This window comes from Delphinus delphis, chromosome 14 (genome assembly GCF_949987515.2).
Source record: "Delphinus delphis chromosome 14, mDelDel1.2, whole genome shotgun sequence".
NCBI lineage: Eukaryota > Metazoa > Chordata > Mammalia > Artiodactyla > Delphinidae > Delphinus > Delphinus delphis.
This window is the reverse complement of record NC_082696.1, coordinates 10,149,440-10,173,589: the sequence shown is the minus strand read 5'-3', so window position 1 is coordinate 10,173,589 and position 24,150 is coordinate 10,149,440. Positions and strand designations below refer to the sequence as shown.

The following is a 24,150-nucleotide window of genomic DNA, read 5'->3' as shown; positions in this document are numbered from 1 at the left end:
GGGAATCCCACAGCACCAGTCTTCTCCCATCTACCTTTGACACGATTCCATGTTCACTTTTGTCACCTGCGTTTATATATTTCCATTTATTTCTCACTTAGGTTTTATGGCAGGCACACAAAGAAACCCTCAGATGTCTCAATATGGACCTCAACAGACAGGACCATCCATGTCGCCTCATCCTTCTCCTGGAGGCCAGATGCATCCTGGAATCAGTAGCTTTCAGCAGAGTAACTCAAGTGGGACTTACGGTCCACAGATGAGCCAGTATGGACCACAAGGTAAAAAAGTTTCTCCAAAATACACTGCAGTAGGTTGTAGAAATTTTGTTAATATGTTAGTCCTTCAAGACCTTAACATTATAAACATCTTTTAAGATCCAGTTATTTGTTACCTGACAGATCTGTGAGGTTAATGCAAACCCACAGTCCTTCAGTTGCCCGTAGTGATGGGAAGAATAATTATAGCAACTATTCATTAAGCATTCATGCATCAGACACTGCGGTAAGCGCCCTTCATACGTGTGCTGTTAATAATGAAGGAGTAAAGCCTGTTTCTGCAACGTAGCTCTAAATGCTTGTCCTCAAAAAGTTTCTGATTTAAAACCTAGGTTTCATTATGTTGTATTCTAACTTTGTCCCCTCCCTCTCTGTAATTATGTTTGTAATAATATTCTCACTACTCAGAAGGATTTCATGTGTCTCCAGATGAAATCTCTCATCTCTCTTCATCTAATCTGTCTCCAAAGTGCTCTATCAGGTAAATAATGGTTCCGATTTTCACAGTCATTACCAGTTTTACTCTTAGAAGGCAGGACAAAGCCTGAAATGGACATGTCTTTCAAAAAGGAAAGAGTAGAAAAATAAGTGGAACTTGCCCCAAATACACCATTTTCATTCTGCCTTCCTGGACATTGACGTCTGTTTTGTCTTACACATGCAGAATCCTTTCATCAGGGTTTTTAACCTGATATATATATATATATATTTTTTTTTCTAAGTCACTTTTGGCAGTAAGGCATTTGAAATTAGCACCTTCTTTATATTTTGTTTCTTTAAATTAGACATTAATGGATAATTTAGAGAGAATGAGCTAACCTGGCACAATTCCCAGAGCTTCCTCATTTCTGAAAATACCAGAATATTCTGAGTGAAGACAATGCCCGGTAGGAAACTGTAGTAAAATGTTCGCTACCTCCACAACAAAGTCGGCTCCCCTGACTTAATAAAGCCTTAATATTTCTGAGAGCTTTTCTGTCCCTCTGGAAAACGTGCTGCGTTGAGGACCTTTGAGCTTCTCCGACCATCAAATAAGTGCCTGGCAGGCCGGACGATTCTTTGAGGAGGCCAGGCACCGTCTCGGCTTTTTACCAGGTGTTTCTCAGAAAAGCTTTCCTTGCTTTCACGGTTTGAAAATGTCTTGTTTTCTGAAGATCTCTTTCGGGAGGATTTTAAGCACCTTCAATGCTGTCAGTGTAGCACCATCGCCTTGCCTTATGCTGCTCTGTCATTTTACATTCCAGCTATTTCTGTTGTCGGGAAAACGATATTAAAACATCCAAAACAAAATTTTTCCATGGCCCCTTCCTGCCTCTGTCCATGTGCACGTAGTCAGGGTGGATACAGACGTGGGTTTTGCTTGATTCCCTTCATACCGTATCATAAATGGAGTTCCGTGTTGTGAATTCCAGTAAGCTCTAGGAGTTTAAGGTCCCAGTTGACAGTGTCTTCCCAGTTCCGCATCAGCCCCAGGTAGTTGTGACATGTGGTAGTTTGTTGCTGAGCTAAGGCAGGACGTGTCACTAGCTGTGAAAGCGCCTACTTGCCCGCTGCACCCACTCCGTGGGTATCTTCAAAACTGGGGGGCTTCGGCTATCAGGAAAGGAAGAAGACTTTAGTGAAGGTTGGAAAGGCAGTTTATAAGTTGTGATACGCACAGAAAAATATGGACTTTTGTTCAGAATGTAACTGGAGAATCCTGGAGGTCAGGACCTTATTCTCAGAATTCGGGGTGGCTGGAGGCCTGGGATTTAACCACTGGCACTCACTAGGGCTTCCTGTTATCTTCAGAACTGGTTTCTCTACTCTTAATAATTCACTCTTGAAGTCTCGTCCTGTGCTGCTCTCAAATAAGGGGAAGTGGAGCCTTGGACTACCTGATGAGTCTTTTGTGAACGGCTGTGAAAACACTTAATGCTTTAGGAGTTAGGTAATAACACAAAAGGTAATTTCTATAGAATGGATTTATTTTCTGAAAAAAACCCTCAGTTTTTTGGAATCGTTGAATGTTAAGATTCTTTTTTTTTAATTTATTTGGCTGCATTGGGTCTTAGTTGCAGCACACAGGATCTGCGTTGTGGCACGCACGGGCTCTTCGTTGCACCGCGCAGGCTTCTCTCTACTTGTGGCGTGTGGGCTCTAGAGCACGGGCTCAGTAGTTGCAGTGTGCTGGCTTAGTTGCCCCGCGACACGTGGGATCTTAGTTCCCCAACCAGGGATCGAACCCACCGCCCCTGCTTTAGGGAGGTGGGTTCTTAACCAGAGGACCACCAGGGAAGTCCCAAGATTCCTGATTTAGGAACACTGCACCTGTGAGGGTTCTCACCCAAACTTGTGTGCCCTTGCAAAGTTGCTTACTCTCTGGGATTTACTTTTCCTATAGAAAATGGGAAAATTAGACGGTGTTACCTTGGAAGTTGCTTCTACTTCTCATATTCTGAGTCTAAATTTTGCTTCAACTCCAGGGCCTTTTATGTTAACGCGGCCCACTGGATCCACTGCGTAACATTTTGGTTATGTAGACAAGAAGGTTTTTGTTTGGGGTTTCTTTTTAAGGCATAAATGCTGAGTTTAGGTTGACATTAGAGACAATTGAAAATAAGGCTGATAATTTCCATACACAGCGCTTTCTAACTTTGAAAAAAAGTGCCTGCACATCTGTGCTCTCGGCAGTGTTCTCCTTCCAAGAGGCATCTCTAGCACATTCTAGCACATTCCACCTTGAGGCGTGTCCCCTCCTGGGTTCCTCGACTGGCTCCCAGTGCTGTGGGCTGCCAGTCAGTGTCCCAGTGCTCTGTGTGCAAATCAGAATTGTTTGCGTTCCTCCTTGCATTATCCTCTCCTCGGCAAACACTGAATGACAGGAAATTACGCTTGTGACCTGCGTCACTCAGTTCAGTAAATGTTCTTACCTTTACATTTCTCTTGGTTGATCATTTTAAATAGAGACCCGAATGAAGTATTTTTTTTTCTCTCTCTTAATTAACTACTCAAATTATTAGTAAAATATTCAGCTTACATCTTCGCGTTACACGTTTTGATGTCTGGAAAGAATGGCTTGTGCAGCGACCCACAGGGTCATCAGTCCACATCTTCTGTGTCTGGTACTAACTAGATGGCTTTCTTCTGGGCTGGTTTCGTTTTTAAGAGATCTCAGGGGGAAATATTTTACAGTCTTTTTTGCTATAACCTTTTTGCTGTCAGGAGCAGCTTCTTCAAAATTATTAGTAACAACCAGCAACGTTTATCAAACACTACTGGGTCCTGGTCTCGGTGTTTTTCATATATTAACTCATTTAATCCTCACAACATGCTGTGTTATAGGTACTGTTATTACTCCACTTGACAGAGCAAGAGACTGAGGCGTGCACCACATACACACCTTTGCCCCGGGCACACGGTGGGACGCCAGGATTCAACTTCAGACATACTTTTCCATTTTTATTAATTAACAGGAAGCCCTTGACGTTATCCCATTTTGCAAAGGAGCAGGTTAAGTAATGTACGCACAGTCCCACAGCTGTTAAGGGCAGAGCCAGGGTTCACACGGAGGGAGACTTCAGACGCCGCTCACAGAGCCACTGGTGCGTCGCTTCCCAGGCCTGAGATACTCCTTCCCTGCCGTTCCTTCAGTGAGCGGAGAGAGAAGGAAGCGAAAGGCAAACCACTGGCCTTCAAGGAGCAAAGGAACATTTGGGGAATGCAGGCGTGGAAATGCATCAGAAATACTAGAGATTAAGGAAAATCATAACTATTAAGAAGAAATTTTTAGAAGTGTATATGACACTGTAAAATCTGAATTATTAAACGTACTAACGGGGCTTCCCCCTTTGGCTCGCGTTTCTCTCTGCGCCGTTTCTCGACGCTGCTATTTTGAGCTCCTCCGCAGGGCTGGGTGACAAAGGCGCCGCCGCCGGCATTTTCTACCCGCGGCTCGGCCACCCGGCCGGCCCTCTCTCTGCACCCACGGAATCCCCGAGGCCCCAAAGCACCTCCGGAAAGGATGCGCCGAAGAGCGGCTTTCCTCGCCCCGAAGTGCGTTGGCTCCTCGACGGTCTCCCAACAGCTGCTAGGCCATCATCGAGGCCGCGATGCCCCCTTCCCATACAAAAGGCGACCTTGAGCGCCGGTAACAGGAAACACCCAGTCAGTTTTGGACAAATATCAAAATACCCTAATGGGGGGCTTCCCTGGTGGCGCAGTGGTTGGGAGTCCGCCTGCCGATGCAGGGTACACGGGTTTGTGCCCCGGTCCGGGAGGATCCCACGTGCCGCGGAGCGGCTGGGCCCGTGAGCCATGGCCGCTCAGCCTGCGCGTCCGGAGCCTGTGCTCCACAGCCTGTGCTCCACAACGGGAGAGGCCACAACAGCGAGAGGCCCGCGTACCGCAAAAAATAAAAAAATAATAAAAAAAATAAAATACCCTAATGGGATGAAGCCAATCTAAATGTGTAAAAGTGTTTACTTGATGAAACAGTACTTTCCTACCTTCAAGCAGGCACGTGTAAAATAACTACCCTTACAAACGGTTTGCAGTAGGAAGGGCCATAGAGACTTGCTCTAATAAATAGAAAGCAATCATGTGATTGACATGTTAATTATTAATAAATGCCTTTGTATGGGAAAAAGGGAGCGGAAATCAATTTCATCTTCACAGCCTTTCTATTTCCTAAGGACAGACACTGTCTTGTTTGTGTGTTCTCTAGAACAGTGTCTGTCACAGACTGTCCACAAGTATTTTTGGCATGTTTGTCACTAATTGCAAAAAGTGAGGGTCTAGCCTTAGTTTTGCAAGGAATTAGGAGTATTACCTTGGGCAACTAACAGGGATTCTGAGCCTAGATTCCCCTCCACTTATCACTCCCTTGTATGTTAGTGTCTGGGCCACCCCTTACAGCTACACACGTTGTACACTGGCTCAGCCTTGGTTTTATGCCTTAATTTGTATAGTGTGTCTTAGGAAGCAGGGAACTTCTAAGTAGGTGAGTCTGAAGAACGTTTTATTCCTAAATTACTTGGTCAAAGAGGCTTTTCAGAAGGGTTTAACGTGTTTTTCTCTAAAATAAATAAGATGCCATCAGAACTCTTCCTTCTCCTTCTTTCATTAAAATGTTTCTCACAGATTCAGCAAAGGCAGACTTCAGACGATACCTAGTTGAAATGAATGCAGTTCCAAAATAGTGAATTGCACATTAATAATCTTACAGCTATTCCAGTTCAGAGGAACAACATATAAATGTTACCAGTTGGCAGCCCACTGGCTACTTGAAGAGTGCCTTACAGACCCATGGCAACCTTGGTGTCACCATGACCCAAGATTTCAGTCTCTGCTCTTACTCTCAAAGTAAACTAGATTCAGCCTCTCTTCTACAGAAGTGAGATGTGTCTGCCACATGGATTCATGTTTTCTCCCCGGACAGTGCTGCAAATTGGAGATCTTCTTCTTTGGCTTTTTCCAAAGGCTGGTTTCTGTGCAGATCACTCCCCCTTCGGTTTCACTCATTTTTTGTTTCTTAAAACAGTTTGTAATATACTTGATATGTTCACTGCTTCCTGTTACCTTTATTTTATGGTTAAATGGACATTGCTAGGCAAAAGTATTAATTCCATATTCTATACGGCTTTGTTAAAAAATTCTAAATCTTTATCTTGCCCACAGTAGCAAAAACAGATTGTAGTAGATCATTTTACAGCAAAAGGTGGTTAATGCCATGTTCTTTTGATGCTCAAATTTAGCCTTCAAGTTAAAAGGTTTAAGCATGAATTTTTCTTAGCAGACTGATAATCATCATGATTTTATCAAAACCTGGGAATTAGGGAAGAAGTAAGGAAAACAAAGTACCAATCAACTTTAAGAAAGAAAAAGGAAAAACATAAAGCAACACTGATTTTGACTAGTGTGAAGCTAATTATTTTACGTTGCTTATTGAAATCAACAGCACACAGAGTGCCAGCATCCCCTCCCCTCACTGAATGACTAAGCACCTCGCGGGGCGTGGTCATCCGGTGGACTTGTACCACAGGCCTGGACCAGGACAATTGTGGATGGCAGTGTAGAAACGCAGGATGTGGACGTGCAGCTTTACTTTACATCTTAGCAAGGTGCCTTTTCCTGAGGCTCACAGCTCTGCCATTTTTTTCAAATGTTTGTTTGAAAAGAAATGACCGGTTTTCAAATCTTTAGGAGTTGGTACCATGGGTCCTTTCAGAAGGCTTCCTGCACCTGCCGTCAGGTGAAGCAGATCAGAGCTCTCCCTCCAGGGGGCGCCATTCCCATGCAGTCTGTGGGTGTGCACGGGGCACAGCGGCTCTGAGCCTAGGGAGGACGCAGGTGCTCAGGCACCTGTGACGACAGTGACTGAGAATCCTTCGTTCCTTACCGTAGGGATTTTACTGTTTTATGGCACATTTGGCTATTGAATTAAGATAATACAATTTTACATTTTTTAGGTGAGGACTTACTTTTTCTTATACGTTGTTTGAGAAATAAATTTAATATCTGTGCATCTTGAAAGTAAAATTAGGCATATGATGCAATATATAATAAAAAGAATTTCACTGATTGAAAAGTTATCTTACATTAATATTGAAACAGTTTCTTTCTATTCCTTGACAAATTCTAACCATTGTCAGTGTCCAGCAATAGTTACTGTTAATATTTTTTTCCTCATAGCAATCACACGAGATAGAGAATCTCGTATCATGCCCTTTTTGCAGAAGGGGAAACTGAGCATTGTGTGTGAAATGTCTGCGTGTGTGTGGCCTTCAGAAAGGCCACACACATGCAGACATTTATGCCCCTGCTCCTTGAGGGCCTGTTCTCTCAAGACTCACTGCTCTGAAGTTAGATACTGGCATCGGACTTACCATATGTCCCCCAAGCCTGTGTGTGACGTCAGCCTTGGCGGCGGTGGTTTCTCCAAAGACGCGCTTCTACACAGAGGCAGCCAGCACGCACACAGCTCCCTTCTCCGCGTGGCTCTCCTCTGTCACTGGCTCAGGGACCTGCCCTCTCCACTCTGTGTAAGTTCTCCCTGCTTTGTTCTCCTTCAGAGCGCTTGACACCACACGACATGCTCTAGATTTGTTTATTAGCCTGTCTCCTGCCACCAGAATGTAAGCTCTTTGCCTTTGCTCATTGCTGAATCCCCATCTGTTAGCACAGAGCTGGCATATTAGAGGCTCTTAAGAACTGTTTCCTAAATGAATGAAGACAGAGTGTTCCAGAGACACTGGTATACCTTCTTGACCCTGCGTTGATGCTTGATGGGTATTGGGTTGACTACTCAATGCTTAAGAATTATCTTTGGGAGATGGCACTAAGGATCATGGTTGTCTGGTTTTGTTTGTTTGTTTGTTTGTTTGTTTTGCGGTATGCGGTCCTCTCACTGTTGTGGCCTCTCCCGTTGCGGAGCACAGGCTCTGGACGCGCAGGCTCAGCAGCCATGGCTCACGGGCCCAGTTGCTCCGCGGCATGTGGGATCTTCCCGGACCGGGGCACGAACCCGTGTCCCCTGCATCGACAGGCAGACTCCCAACCACTGCGCCACCAGGGAAGCCCATGGTTGTCTGTTTTTCTCTGTGCTTTTATATTTTCTATATTGTGCATGCATCACTGTATAATTAAATTTTTAAAGGAGTTAAACTTTGTAACATATATGGGAAAAAACACCAAAAGTAACATATGTGGGAAGAAAACTACCAAAACTACCAAAAAAGCTACCCAAACTACTGAAGTCATACTGTAAGGTAATAGGTCTTTTCTCCTCTTTTACAAGCTTTATGTAATATTATTTTTACATTTTGAAGACTTTTTAAAATGCATGTTGACCTAGGAAAAATATGGTGTCATATATCAGTTCAAAAGATAAATTATCGCTGTTCCCACAAATAGTAGGATTTAATGCAACTTGGGGTAAGTTCACTTTCATTTTGAATCTGCATTTGTGGTCTTTACTCAGTCAGTTTCTCTCCTGAAGCAGTGGCTGGAAGTACAGCATTGTGAGATCAGTCTGAGAGAAAGGTAGCGTGGGAAGAAGGTTTTTTAAATGTAACTTTTTTTTGCACAACAAAGATCTTACATCCATGAAAAATACTCTCAAAATCATTTGTCATTAGAGAAATGAAAAGTAAAGCCACAACAGTATCCGCTACACACCTACTGGAATGGCTCATATTTTTTAAAAATTGGCAATATCCAGGATGTACAGTAGAGCAAGTAGAACTCTCATATGTACTGTAGTGGAGTTTCTTACAAAGTTAAAAAGGCACTTATCATACAACCTAGCACTCTCATCCCTAGAGTTTACCAAGAGAGATGAAACATATATCCACTCAGAGACCTGTGTGCAAACGTCAACAGCTTTATTCGTGATTGCCAGAAACTGGAAACAGCCCGAACGTTCACAGAATAGGATACTACTCAGCAACAAAAGGGAACAAACGACTGATAACGCACAACATTATGGATGAATTTGGAAAGCACGGTGCTGAGTGAAAGGAGCCAGACACAGCACACTGTGACTCTATTTACGTGACATCCTGGGGAAGGCAAAACTGTAGGAAGAGAAATCAGATCAGCGGTTGCCAGGGGTGGGGATGAGATTGACCACAAAGTGGCAACTTTTTGTCACGATAGAAGTATCCCACGTCTCAACTGTGCTGGTGGTTATAGGGCATATATGGTTGCTGATGCATATAAATTCTACCTCAGTAAACATGACTTAAAATTGTGTAGTAGATGGCTATGTGACGTGATGATTACTGGCCAAATTTAGCCCTAATTCACAAATGTGTTTATCATAGTATGTAGCTAATTATCCATTTATTTCTTTCCCACTCAGGGTCCGCTGTCTGTTCTATGATACGTGCACCGTTTTACCCTCCATAGCAAAGGGGAAAATAATACAGGACTTTGCGTGTAGTAGTTGTTCATAAGTAATTGTTGTGTGGTTGAAACTGAGAAGTAAAATAAACGGAAGCATTTAATGATTCAATAAAAGCAGTAAGCTTGGGATATTAATTGTAACTAGCAAATTTGAAAATTTAGAGTCAGGTACAGAATTGTCTGTGATCCTCTAAACTAATGATGGTGACTTGAATAGAGTCTAGCTCCGGCTTCCTCTGTCTGGTGCTTGAATACAACTCCTGGTGGGTTGAAATCTGAATTCATTTGGTGACCAATTTTCCAAAGCTGGTGTGCCAAGATGAACCCACTTGAAAACTGTGGGCTCTCGTACTTGGCTGCAAGACCCGTCCAGCTGAGGTGGGCTGGCCCAGCATCTGCAGCCTTCATTGTGCTTAATGCTGGAACCATCTGTTTTCTGTCAGAGCTAGTGCCAACAAATTACTAATCTATTAGAGAAACATGGAAATAAGATTGCGCTTCTCATTCCTGGCTTTTCCTCTCATATTTTGCTTGGCTTACATATTTGGTTTTTGTTTATTTTGGGGAGAAAGGTATGTTATCGAGTAGGCAAAGTGGGGGGGGGGGTGTGAATCATTTTTCACTCCTTCCACACATTTTCAAAAGATGGAGAAAAAATCATATTCGTGCTTATTGATAATAATAGTATTATTGTTGGTGATCATGGTGATAGCTATCATTTTTTAGGTAGTTCTATGCTTGGCACTGAGCTAGTCACTTTCTACCTGTTCCCCGTTATTATTGTTACTTTACCTGGCAAAACTGATCTTCCAAGAGGTTAAGTAACTTGTCCAAGGTCATGCCCCTAGGAAGTGTCAGACCAGTATTCAAACCCAGTTTCTAGAGCCTATGCTTTATCCGTTGCTGCCTCTTAAGCCATTTAAAGCCTTTAGAAACCATTTTTATCCAGGCATGTGAGTTTAATGAGGGAAGTCTTGAAAGTTTCAAGGAGAAGAAAAGGGGACTTTGTATTTCTTCTACCAAATAGAGGCCTCTATAATTAGAACATATTCCCTTGACATGTGCTTTTGAGTGCCAGTTCGTGAAATCAGCCTAACTGATTGAGGAAAAATAAGATTGGGGGCCCAGCACTCAATGGGCCTTTCTAAGGACAAGTGCACGCGTGCGTGTATGGGTGTGCATGGTGGTTGTGCTCTGACGCATACTCCACCCGATTACAGAATGCTTCCTGCTGTGCAACGAAGACCAGCTGCTGAATTGAGCAAAGTGATTGCAACCCAGCTCTTGTCTTCTTAGTACATAAAATGAATGAAAAAGCTAGAAGTCAAGTAGAGGGTTACTGAACATCTCAGTTGTTTCTTTGTGTTCATTAAAATACAGCCCCTGACTGCCAGTTAAACCCAAGGTGCAGGAACCCAGAGTGACAGTATTTCTCTGTTCCAAGTATGAACGGCATTCTACTTCAGCTCTAAGCAGAATTCCACAGAATCAGGGACCTTACTCTCATATAAAACTGCATTGTGGGCATAGTCTGCAACAACCAGGTAAATGCTTGTTTTGTAAAACAAGATTAAAGTGTCATTTCACTTCCTTCAAAAGCAAAGGATACTATGTTTTCACTGAATAAAGTTTCGTACCAAGTGAGTCGCTTATCAGGTCTTGAGGGGGGTGGAAACTAGCTGCAGAGCAATAGCAAGAATATGTGAATTGATATCATTTGTGTTCAAAGTGTAAATGAGTTTGTTTCTTATTCGGAGGCCCCTGAGGTGATGTATGTTGAACCTCTCCTGTCCCTTCCTTCCCTTCCCTTTTGTTTTCCTGTCCATTCCACCTCCTCGGACGGCCAGTGCCTCGCTCGGTTGTTCCTCTCCAGCCTTTCTTTGGCTTCCAGGGATGTTCAGGGGAAAGTAGCTGCTGGCTGTAACGAGTCACTTTCTGTGGTGCTGGAGCATTTTCTTAAGAAGCTTGTCCCAAGACCGGTCCGTGGCGGGGCTCAGCAGATTAGGGCCACTCTGGCCGGCCGTCGTGTTCGTAACGCAGGGGCTCCCGTTTGTGTGTGTGTTGCTTCCAGCCATGTCAGGGCTGCAGTGGCAGTTTAGCTTTTGTTTGGTTGGTTGGTTTTTTGCGGTATGTGGGCCTCTCACTGCTGCGGCCTCTCCCGTTGCGGAGCACAGGCTCCAGACATGCAGACTCAGCGGCCATGGCTCACGGGCCCAGCCGCTCCGCGGCATGTGGGATCTTCCTGGACCGGGGCACGAACCCGTGTCCCTTGCATCGGCAGGCGGACTCTCAACCACTGCGCCACCAGGGAAGCCCGGCAGTTTAGTTTTGACAGACACCATCTAGCCCACAAAGCCTAAAGTATTTAGTCTCCAGCCCTTTACAGAAAGTGTGCCCGGCCCGTGGTCTGTGTGAACAGTGACCTTCACACCGTCTCCAGTGAGTAATACACTTCATAGACAGCCACGTAAGAGAGCTCACATGAGGCACCTAACAGAGCAAATACCAGTCAGTGCTGAATAGTCTGGGCTTCTTGCAGATCTGTAGGTGGTCTGCACTTGAGAAGACCTGCTTTCACGACGGTGATGATAATGTGATGTAAGTGTGGTTTTCCTTAAGTATTTGAGAGGCCAGTCAGGGGTGTGGCTAGTGGGGTGCAGACTGTGGCTCTGAGGCATTTTAGCCACGTGACCTTGGGACAGGCCACTCAACATCCCGCACCTCAGGCTCCTCCCTAAAGTGAGGGTGATAATGACCGGGACCTCTTAGGCTTGATGTAAGCATTAAAGGAGGTGATGCAAAGAACTCGAAACTGAGCTTAGCACACGGTAAATAGCAATTGCTGGCTTTTGTTATTGTTACTAATCCAACCCAATTTCTGCTGGAAAACCTGGAGAAGCTCCTTCTCACCTTCAGAATAGGTCCCGGGCTTGGAAGCCTGGTATATGGGGGCCTCTTCCCTCTGTCCCCTTCTCGCGGCCCCATGAAGCTCAGCAGTGACTTGCTCTTGAGTTCGCCCCTTCGCTGTCTGTGCCGTCGTCCACGGCCTCTTCCATAGGCGCTCCCTGCCCTCTTCTGCCTTAATCACCATCCGACAGTAACCCCCTAGCATTTTTGCACTCAACGTTTGAGATACTTTACATGTTACGTCATTTAATCCTAACAGCAACTCTTCAAGTAGACAGTATGGAAGAGGCTTATCTCTGTTTTACAGAGAAGAGAAGGAAACAAAGAAAGATTAAAACGACTTAGCTCTAAGGTCACATGGTCAGTATATATAGGGAGTCTTCCCTCAGCCCCAGTTCTCCCAGATCCCAAAGCCTGCCCCACACGGACACCTGGGTCGCGACCCAAGGTGGTTTTTCAAAACCTTTCACTCAACGCCCGACCGTGGACAACCCCCCCCATCCCCACCCAACACAGACTTATTCTTCTTTCTCTTATGCTTTTCACAGTGCGTTATGTTTTTGTTTTTGTATTTTTTCTCATCTTACCCCTGCTACTCCACCTTATACACACACACACACACACACACACACACACACACACACACACACATATACACACTTAGGTCGTGAGCTTCTCGAGTACAGGAATTGCATTGTATTTAACTTCACACTCCCTGTGCCTAGAACAGTTATGTTGTATAGATGAGGAGATTCTTCCAGAAAGTAGTAAGGACAGGTGGAGGAACACTAATCCATATTCTGCAGACACTTATCCTTTTGCATATATTTCATTTCAACAGTCACTTATTGGGAGGCAGCATATTTTATTGGTTAATTACATGGGTTCCATAATCATTTTGCTTGAGCTTGAATCCTAACCTACTAGCTTCATTTGTAAGTGGAGTCATGGTCGTACCTACATTTCATATAATTATTGGAGAAAAGAATGAAGTCATTGATGCAAAGCACTTAGCCCAATGTCTCACACAGAGTATGGTTCAGCAATTATTATTATTGAAGTGGCATTATCTATGCCTTCAATTTACTTGAATGTAGTTTATGTGCACTCAATCAAAAGAAAAGGTGTGAAGGAGAGAGAAAACACAACTACTGCACTAGTCCAGGCCATTCTACTCCGTGAGCACGTGCCCCGTGTGAGCAGAGACGGGAGGTGAGACTGTGGACGCTTATCTCAGTCTGGGACCCTGCCTGCTTCCCATAGTGCCACCATCTCGCTGGGCTGAGCGCCATGCCAGTGCTTGAAACTTATTTCATAAGACGTGGCCTCAAGTGCAAACCAGACACCAGAGGAAAGCCAACTGTGCTGGATTAATGTCGCGTTTCCACATGACACCTCCTGTGGGGGTTTGAAGGGTAATTTTGACCACATGTGCATGTTTTCTTACACCTTCTGAACCCTTTATCGTAACTGTCCAGTGTGGTAGTGGTGTAGTGGTGCAGTCTCAGATTGGTGTTCACCTGCGGACGGGGGGCTGAAATACTTACTTCAGTTAAATCTTGGTAAGAGTACGAGGTGCTGGATGAGCTAAAGCACCATTCAGCACTAGCATCCCGTGTCCATCCACAGATGGTTTCAGTGATCAGCCTGGGTCTCCCTCCGTGTTACAGTGGTCCTGTGTGGCTCTTTGCCTTTGGAATGTGCAGAGAGAGCGTATTTTGACTGCCAACCTCATCAGCGCCAATAGGGGAAAGGGTTAATGAGGAAAATGACTAATGTTCTGTGTTGATGACACTGTTGGACACAAAGTGTTTCCAGTGAATGTTTTCACAAGTTCAAATATTAAGTAAAAGGCTTTAATTTGTGTTTGATTTTTGTTTAGGTAACTACTCCAGACCCCCAACATATAGTGGGGTGCCCAGTGCAAGCTACAGCGGCCCAGGGCCCGGCATGGGCATCAATGCCAACAGCCAGATGCATGGACAAGGGCCAAGCCAGCCGTGTGGTGCTATGCCCCTGGGACGAATGCCATCAGCTGGGATGCAGAACAGACCCTTTCCTGGAAATATGAGCAGCATGACCCCTAGTTCTCCTGGCATGTCTCAGCAGGGAGGGCCAGGAATGGGGCCACCAATGCCAACCGTGAACCGTAAGGCACAGGAGGCAGCTGCCGCAGTGATGCAGGCCGCTGCGAACTCGGCACAAAGCAGGTATGCCGTCGGGCGGGCGGTCTGTGTGTGGATGTGTGCGCACATGCGGAGCCCAGAGCTGCATCATCCCCGGCTCCCACAGGGGTGGAGAGCAGCAGAGGGTCCCTTGGCTTGGCCATTCCTTTTGTGTTAAATATATTCTGTACCATAAAGGTCAGAGAAGTAAATAATAGATCATGTTGTATGAGACATGGAAGAAGGAATCACTGGTGGGCAAGTCAGCCATGGGAGGTTATTTGAAACAGCTGTGAACAGTCACTGCACCAAGCAACCTAGAGCCAGTGGCACCGCGAGTGTCTCTGTGGTTCCACTTAACACAGTGAGGTTTAGGCGGGAAAGTCTAGAGCCTAAAAACTGGCTAAAATCTAAAACATTCAAAAAGAACTTCCCCCCTTTTTTTTTTTTTAACCTCACCATAAAAATCTTTATTAAAATAGAAACTTTGTATGTGTACATATGTGTACTGTGTGTGTTTGTCTAAGTGTATATGTGTGAGATTTATTACTTGACGTTCTTATGTTGTATTTTATTTTTCTGGGCATAGCTCTCTCTCTGTCCAAACCAAAAGGTGGTTAATAAAACAAGGATTATATTTCTGAAACTTTAAGTTGATAGAGCAAAGGCTCTAGCCTCAACTACTTACTTGTTTTTAATCCTGAATTTTAAAATTAATTCTTGAAGTAAATACTTGACCTGTCTAAAAATAACTGAATTAAAAGTTTAGGAGGCAAAGTGAATATGTTTTAAAAGACTCACATGTAAAAATGTTTGAATTATGTTTAACATGTGTCAAGGTATGTTTTAAAACAAAGGACACCGACAGATATTTATGAACATACGGTATCTTCAGAAGAAAAGAGAGAAGATTCTGAGTTTGTCAAAGGGAAATAAGAGCTTTTGTGTGTGTGTGTGTGTGTGTGTGTGTGTGTGTGTGTGTGTGTGTGTGTGTTTACATGTATCCCTTTGTTGCTTTTCCTCTGAAGTTGCTATTCGGGAATGTTAGGGACCCTTCCAGTCTCACTGTTTGCTCCACATAATAAAATGAAAGTCAGTCATATTCTCTCTCCCCCTCTCTCCCTCTCCCTCCGCCCCACCCCTCACCCTCTCCTCCGCATTACAATTACTTAGGATCTTCTGAACCCCAGCGCTATACCTCTGAACTGAACCTATGCAGGCTGTAGAGAGAAAGTTTTAATAAACCTGTCCGTGAGGACTGGTTTGGCTGGTCCAGTTGAAGTTCTAATTTAGGTTTAAATGACTTGTCCATTGTCACAACTCAAAAAGCACAAGTTATTTCCTTTTTAAGGAGTAAGTACTTGATTGCATTTGACATGAAGCCTTGGGTAGTGATCTGGGAAGAAGATAACTGTAGAGATTAAGGCATAATTGTTTGATTAAAAAGCCTTGCTGTGCTCCCTTTCTGAATCAGTTTATATATAATTTTATATAAGTTACTGTATAAGTATACATCCATGCATTTTCATTTTCTATTTCTAATCGGTAGACCATTCCAAAGCTTCACCTTCACATTCCACCCATCAGAGCTCTCCAGGAGTTTGAATGGAGACTGTTTATTTTTTGGCTTTTACCAAAGTCAAAGCTATGCTTCAGAACTGTAAAACTGAGATTGGATCTGAGAATCTTACTCCTCTCTCTCCTTTGCCCTGTCCCCCACCCTTTTTTGAAGGATTGTTCTCCAGCTCCACTGCCAGGTAGCTGCATGGTACAGAGTATCTTAGGCCACATTCTGTAACCTCCACACCTATGTGTGGAAATGACATAATGGACAGGGGGATTCCTACTTGTCTACGGAACAAATCCAAAGAAGTTGTTCTTCTGTTCTACTTTAGGCCACCATACATTAGGTCGCCTGCTTATCCCAGCCAGTCTGGGGCTGGCGGACGCCCCATGTTTTCTTCCCAGCACCCCAACTATGGCAACTCTCAGGCTCCCATGATGAACCAGCCTGACCAGTACGGGTAGGTAGCAACATGCCCTGACTTGCTGCGGGTCCTGGGCATTTTTTTAAACTGTTAATGAACATGCCATCTGGCTGCGAAAGGAACACCCAAAGTAAGAGTGAAAGACCTAATAGGAAATCCATCTCAGAGGGGGCTGTCTTTTGTTTATTTTTGTTTGTTTTGGGTTTTTTGTTTGTTTTGTTCTGTTTCGTTTTTCATTCTCACCAGCAGTACTGTGGTAGTTTGGTGGAGACCTGCATGCCGTCCCCCAGATCCTGTCTTTGCATGGCTTCGGCATGGCTTCTTTCCTTCGTGCCTGAGAGGGAAACAAAAACTTTTATCTACGTAAAAGTAATGAAGTCACCTACTCCGGCGTCATGTCCCCCACTGTTGTCGTTGTGTCGTCTAGGACTTGTGTAGCACTGTTACCATGACTGTGTTATTGTCATTCCTGCCACTACAGGGACCTGCTTCCACACTCGCCCTGAATTCAGAGTGCGGTGGCCCTCTGGAGCCCCACTGCAGGAGGCAGGGCTTAGGTTCTTAATAGGACTTGCGAGGGGCCTCGTGCCATCGTCACTGAGCAGACATCTGCACCAACGATTTCCATTATTTCCTTCTCCCAAGGAGGTTTAGAATATTAAAGTCACCAGGAGAATACAACCAAATAATGCAACACAGACTTTTTTTTTCTAAACACAGTGTTGCCATATTATTATCAATTTCGACACAGGAATTACATATAGCAACAAAAAGTACCTCTCTTCTTTCCTACTACAAAACTATAATATCAGGCTGTCACTGTCTTTAGGTTAGTAAATACTCTTAAAGTATATTATTATTTTTACCGATATCATTTAGCATATAGTAATAATAAGATTATCTCATGTAGATTGAAGAGTGTTAAGGGGTTAGTTTCAGCAGAAAGATACAACAATTTTGTAAAATAAAACCGGAAACAACCAACTAGCTTTGTTTAAAGACTAAACTTACAGAACTGTGTTTTCACTATTGTTATGAATGCATGACACAGAGGGCTTTTTTATAGCTTTATATTCAATATACATTTATTTAGGCAACAAGAGCAAATGATAATTTTGCAGTTGAGAGTTCTAAATCCTGTAAACATGGCCCTAAATGTGGACCAACAAATAAAGAATTCTGTAAACATAATCCTAAAAGTGAACTAAGCATAGAATGAGGTAAACAGACTTATTTTGGAGAAATCGTCTTTCCTCTCTTTTCCTTTCTTGTGCTACTCTCAAGGTCACTTCATGAGTTAGCAGGAAGATAATGGTGGGGGGAGAAGAGCGTTTATCATCAGCTGCTCATCCATAGGATCTGTCCTTCACCAACTCAGGAGTCCTATTTAGACCCGCAAAGCTAGTTTGGCCGTGCCTTGCCAAGCCACATTAAGCAGCTGTGTAAAATGAATTTAAATGGCATGCATCAGAGTAAAATGTCTTTCACTGGGGCAGAAAATCAATGTTAGCTAACCAGCACGGGAAGATCAAATCTGCATTTCAGCCAGCAGCATCCAGAGAGCTTCCTTAGAATACAACACCTCCTCCTTAATTAAAACTAAGAAAAAGGAAGATGTTGGAGGGATTCTTTGTAAATCACATGAAGCACAGTTGGCAAAGGCTCATCTCTGCAGCCCCATCTGTGTTAGCTCTGAATTTTGCCGTTTGCGTTTACACTATTCTTTCTAAAAAAGAAAGAAAAAGTTTTATTTCTATTTTAAATCTTCCTTCCTTTGCACTTTGCAATATACATAACCTGTTGTGCCCCCCTTTTTTTTTTAAAGTAGAAGCTTGAATGTGAGAAAACATGTAGAGTACATGTTTCAGTGCTATGGGTTAGGAAACTTGATTTTCAACATGTTTTTGCTTTATACTTAACAGCTCACTGCAGCAGACTTGTGTTTTTGCTTTTGTTCTTGTTTTCTTTCCCCATTGGTAGCTCTGTCAGGGTAAAGTTAGGCTGGCAACTTGAAAAGCCAGTCCACTAAATGGCAGACTGTCAGGAAGAAGTGGTCCAAGCCTTTCAGAAACACAATATTCACAGAGTTGGTTATAATGACTTCTTTCTCAAGTCAGAATCCCAAAGGGCCTAGAGCCTAAGAAAGAATCTGAGAAAGACAAATTAGTGATGAAGGGAGTGAGTGAGTGAGTGTGTGTGTGTGTGTGTGTGTGTGTGTGCGTGCGCGCGTGCGTGTGCGCACACGCAATTAGAGACAGAAAGCTAACTGCAGAAATGAAGGATTATGGCAATTATGCTTCAGGCTTTTTCAGCTAGTTGGATGTAAAATAATATAGAGAAAAAAACACAGATTAAACTTGTTAGAAGCTGTTTTACTGATTCCTTTTTTAAGAGTGACATTGTGAGAGCAGAGCTGCTGCAGTGCATAAGTTAAGGAACATGTGGATGAATTGTTTTTTCTTTGTCACCTTTTGAGTAAAGGACTCCCTCATTTTGATTTTCAGACAATTTACAATAGAATGTGATGAATCGTACTGTTCCGGTACTAGATTAGCTGAGTAATACTATACAATAATTTGAAGTTAGCAATTTATATGTAATATCTGTCCAGGACCTCCCCCCATACACATTTGACATACTTTTTTACTCAGAAGATACCTTTCTGTGTTCAGTTTTAAAGCATTTCTAGATCATGTTCTATTCTTTTGAAGTAACGAGAAACAGAGAGTGGGAAATACTAGTTGTCTTACTAAAAGCCTAGTCGGGGCTGGCGGATGACGTTCATCGTCAGTCCAGTTCTGGAGCGTCATGTCGGAGGGACGCTGAGACATGTCAAAGTACAGACGAGCCCAGATTGGCCAGAAGTTTAGGAAAGACTTTGGCCTACTGCTTCTAAAGAAGCATTTCCATGAATCCCAGGCTGTAACATAATCCTTCATATTTTTTGAATGATTGACCTCTATGCTTAACACACACACACGTAAAATAAATTTCCCTCGGTCATTTAGTGTGTTTTGCATTCATTCTTTCATTCTAGGCGGTACCCACCTGGTACCGTCCGACAGTTGACATCTCTGCCCAGTATAGCTGATCTGTGGCTTTGGATATTTCAGCGTTATCCAGATTTTTTATTTTTCTTGGAAATGAGCTCCCAGGGTGATGCATGACTTCAGTGAACTTACAGAAGGCCTGGCAAGCCCTAGACCTTTAAGCCATGGTAGATTTTGATTCCTTGAAGTCAGCCATCCCCAGCACCTCCTATATCTCAACTTTAATCAAGTCTTCGGTGACTTGAGATGGTTTGTGTCAAAGTCCTGGCACAGATCTTTAAGATAATATTTTCACCAGGGTAGGTTCCAAGAGGATATAGAATTTCAGTTGTACAATAATAGAATTTTAGAGCTGGAAAGATTTTAGATGGCATCCAGTCTGTACCCCTCAATTCTATGATGAAGGAAACCAAGATCTACAAAGTTACCTGCCATGGGTTACTTAGTTACAGGCGGGGCAAAGTCGACCCCAGGGCCCTGTGTCCTAGGCCTGTGGCTCTTCCTTCCACTTAGTGCTGTCTCTGTAGATTTTCTTTTTAAAAAAAATCTCTTAATTTTACTTCTCCCTCATGTCTAAAGGCAAATCTATTGATACTAGTAGAAAGCAAACATTAATCAGTGTCTCATTGGAGATCCTATTTCTTGCATCGAAGTCTGAATTGTTTTTCTTTAGCTCAGCCTTTGTTGTATCTGAAAGGAAGGGAGCGCTTTGCTGCTTCCACTCAGACTGCCTGCACGCCGTGAGTCGTTTGTTTCTGGAAGCACACACCTTATGAAGTGAAGTGACAGTTTACTTGATGACACACAGTTGGGTTTGAATTTCTGTCCTTTTCACCCTTCGATTGCCCACCAATGGCGCTTTAACATCTTGCATTCTTGAGACTGGAGTGTAGCTGTTAAAATAAGGATTCTGGGTCGTGCAAGAGTAGAAACAGAAGTCGGCATTTCTACCCAGATAAATGCATACACCTACGTGATGCTGATACAAGCAATATGTGTCATCCTCTTCTGTCCCTTTAAAGACTCCCCATTCAACCAACTTAATATCAGACAGAGGAAGACTCTCAGACTTCTTAGGCTTTAAAAAAAAAAAAAAGAAAGAGCAAAAACGAGTCAATTTGAAAAGTCTCATTTCTCCTGCCGAGGAGGGAATTTTTATACTGAATATCACAACCTGAGTCTGGAGACGTACATCTTAATTCTTAAGTCATACCAAAAGCTAGGATAACTGAAAATAGCTTTTAAATATTTTTGTTTTCCTAGTAAAGTAGGAGATTAGGGATTTTAATTAATATTATTTTCCAATCTTAGCCGCTCTTTAACAGGGTGAATAAATTTCATGAAGTCTTAACCATAAGGTAGCTTGATCAGTAGCGTCTAACAATTGACGTTGACGTGGCTGAATGTTTTGTGAGAGTCTGAGCAGTGGTTCCTCTGCTTGGGAACAGCTAGCTGCACGTACAGACCCTGGTGGACTGGGCCTACGTAGACGCTTATACCTGTGTCTTATATGCACCATCGTCCCCCCCACCCCGCCCCAGCTTCCAGCAACTCTTCTTTAGTGGGGGGGGGGGGTGTTTATAATTCATTTCGCCTGTTGCTATTTGCCAGCAAGGCACTTTTTTTCTATTTTTTTCCTCTGAAGCCAGTATGACTCAGTCTGCTGATGGGCTAGGAGGCACTGATGTGGAAACAAAGTAATGGAGATAGTGCATTAACACATCAAAGAGAAGGGGCAGAAACGCATGTGTGTGCAACCTCAGTTATAGTGGGTCCATGGGCTTAAAGAGCTGTGAGTGATCTGTGTTAACTAAGAATTTAGCCCTTTGGATTTTGGACAATTAGGTATTAAAATAATAACTATGATTTGAGAAGTCATGTTATTGAAAGACAAAGCGAAAAGATTTCAAAGGCTTAAATAGAGTTTTAATTTTTACAATTAAATGTTAGCCTTTGTTTTAACATCTAAACACGATGCTTTAATTTTTAGCTCCTTTTTTGCCTTCAAAATTTAGAATTGGAATGCATATTGCTGTGTTGGTATTTTAAGATTATGATTTCAATCAAATCTTTCAGAGTTCCAGAATTATTATAGCAGCCATAAAGTACATTTATTAGTCTTCAAATCAAAAAGTAGTAAAACACTAATTTTTAAAATATCAAGAGCGATTTTTTTTTTTAAAGTTTCATGAGATCCAAGGAATCGAAGTATGAAATGTACAGCAAACCTTTAATGGACTCGAGTCTGTGAAATTCCTCAAACCACTGGTTGTTATCTAGAGAGATTTTTAAATATACACACACACCCTCGCCCCAGCCGCACGCCAGGTGAGGCTCGTGAGCCTGTAATTTTTATAAACCTGCTGGGTGATCCTGGTGTAGAAGACCAGCACAGATCCGGGGATTGCATTAGGGGTTCCTGCCGCTGAGGCGCACTAGTGAAAAACACAGAGGGAAGAGGCAGGAAAGCCCAAGCTCGGAGAGCCCGTGCTTTGTACCTGATAGACGCTGACTGAAGAAAATACTGGACTAGAGCTGGGGACACTGGATAGAATTAGAAGGAACTGATGTTTAAACAGAACTGACACCGTGACTCAGGCTTTGGCGATCTTTTGTCTCACTTTCTACCTCTGAGCATCCTCTCAGATATCAGTATCTTCCTGATACTCTGAGATATTCCAAGTTCCCCTCCATTCCTAGAACTGCCTTCTTAATTCAGAATGTCTTCTATCCACGTCCCAGTCTGCACCTCTCACAGCTGGGTGCTGTCCTCACGTCTAAGGGAGCTCTCAATGATGTGTGTATCGGGTTGGGGCTCTGATTAACCGGGCCAGTCCTCCATCAGTGGAGTGTGTGCCCAGGTTTACTCATCCAGGCCACTTGTCTTCCTTTCTAACCTCATGGGCCCACTAACATCTCTTCCCCCACATACCACATGTTCACACCGGACAAACTGGGAATATCACATCTAGAATCAGCATTACAGTCCACCCGTCACTGGAAAAAAATCAGCAACACAGCTCAGCCAATCCCAGCTGTTCGGAGTTGTTAAAGGTAGGAGTGCTGAGATCACATTTGTCTCAGGTAGTACCATTGGCCTCAGCCCCAGCCTGCAAGGCTTTCAGGTTGAAACCAGGAAGTGTCAAGTTGTTCTCAGTCTGAAATCTCATAACCTCATCAGGGTTTGGGGCCGAAGGCAACAAGAAGAGTTTGTAAGCGATGAAGAGGCTGTGGTCCGGGTCTTGGTCTATCCCAGTCTGGGGTTGGGGAGGTGTCATGGGTGACCGAGTGAAGATCATAGGTGGGGGGCTGCATTGTCCGACTGCCCAGAGGGCCTCTTAGCTGGTAGCGTTAAGCCTGTGGCAGCAACTCCCTGAGGCTCTTCTAATCTTGACCTTCATTCTTATTTTGAACTCCATTTCCATCACGTAGATTAAAAAACAAAACCAAACCACAAGGTTTCGTCCCTTGCTTTAAAAGTTAACTCTTACTGGATTGCCTTTGATTGTTAAATACCTACCGGTACGAACTTGCCGGGTCCTGCCCCTCCAGCTTCTCGGGCCAGAGCACCTGGCATGGACGTAAAGAACTATAGTTCTCTCACCTATCAGGCCTTTCTTGCAACATTTTTTACCCTAATTTTGAACGGTGTTTTGCTGAAATAAATTAAGTAACTTTGTGGCCCAAGGCCACCTTTAGCTCAGAAAATCTGTAAGAATTTTAGGAGGATTTTTTTCGTAAGTTGGAAATAACCATATTGATATATTTCCTGGCACTGCGGCCCTGGACAAGTGCATTCCTTGTTAGAGGGTCTGACAGAATGTTGCTGTGGTAAAGTGTATGAGATGCGGATCTCAGGATCCAAATTCCATTTTATTTTTTTAGCCGACAGCCTGGTCCATTAAGGTACAAGAAGTCTGAATGCATGTGAGACCTGTGCCCTCTCGGTTGTCCCCTCCTAAAGCAGCACTGGGGTCAGCTCGTTGCTACCTGCTACCTGGCTCCTCGGTAGCTGCCACGCCCATTTGCTGCCTGAGTCCCAGGTGTCCAGACCTCCAAGGAGACCCACCCCCGTGTCAATTCGCTCTCCCTTAACGGCTTGTACCCAGGAAGGGAGTGTCCTGGTGCAAAGGTGGGAACTTCTATCGCAGAGAAGGAATAGCCTTCTTTGTAAATCATTCGAGGTCTTAATGGCATTATGATCTCAAGATAAACTTTCTTAAAGATCTTTAATATAATGCAGTTAGAAAGGGGCACTTTTTTCTTTCTAAGGGGGACATCAGAGGCAACTAGTTTCTCTTTCACAAGGTTCAACAGATCTCATTTTTACCAGACAAGGGAACTGTGCCAGTTACGTCTTGTTAGAGGCCAGTCGGAAGCCACGGGTGCCAGCACCCACCCACCAAAGTGCCGGGCTCACCTCTTGCAGGGAAAAGACAGGTTTGGGGCCCGGTGTTGGCCCTGTGGCTTTCCTAACGCCCTGCCCTTGAAGGAAGTGCTGACGTCAAAACCTCTGAATGTAGCATCTTCAAAAGGGAGTTTTTTAGTTCATTTTCGTAGGATTGCCATAAACAGTTCATAAGAACAGAACAATGGGTTTAACAAACCAAAATCAACTTTGAGATGAAGAGAACATCCTTAGTTAGCAATTACCAAAATTCAAGGAGCCAGATAGTTTTTGCCCTTTCTTCACACTCCGACAAGGAAGTGTCTCGCGTCAGAAGCCTAGAGCTCTATTTGTTCTCCTGGCTGCTTTGAGAGAGAAGGTGAAGATCAGTCAGCTGCTTTAGGAACAACTAAAACGGGTTACCTGCACTGAAGCGAAAAGGAAGTACTGAATCTTGAAATTGCACGACAGGTGCCATTTTAGAGTGAG

General features: G+C 43.6%; 1 protein-coding gene across 8 annotated transcripts in view; it reads left to right on the top strand.

The window, feature by feature from the left end:
- The window catches only part of ARID1B (AT-rich interaction domain 1B), a 413,915-nt gene that overhangs the window by 339,196 nt on the left and 50,569 nt on the right, over positions 1-24,150 (top strand). For 4 of the 8 annotated variants that reach the window (XM_060029725.1, XM_060029724.1, XM_060029727.1 and 1 more), the window contains 3 exons: positions 102-281; positions 13,954-14,281; positions 16,132-16,260. In XM_060029725.1, coding sequence (XP_059885708.1) covers positions 102-281; positions 13,954-14,281; positions 16,132-16,260 — 637 coding nt within the window. The remainder of the gene's footprint in view (positions 1-101; positions 282-13,953; positions 14,282-16,131; positions 16,261-24,150) is intronic. The other 4 variants (XM_060029731.1, XM_060029728.1, XM_060029729.1 and 1 more) reach the window with 1 other exon arrangement.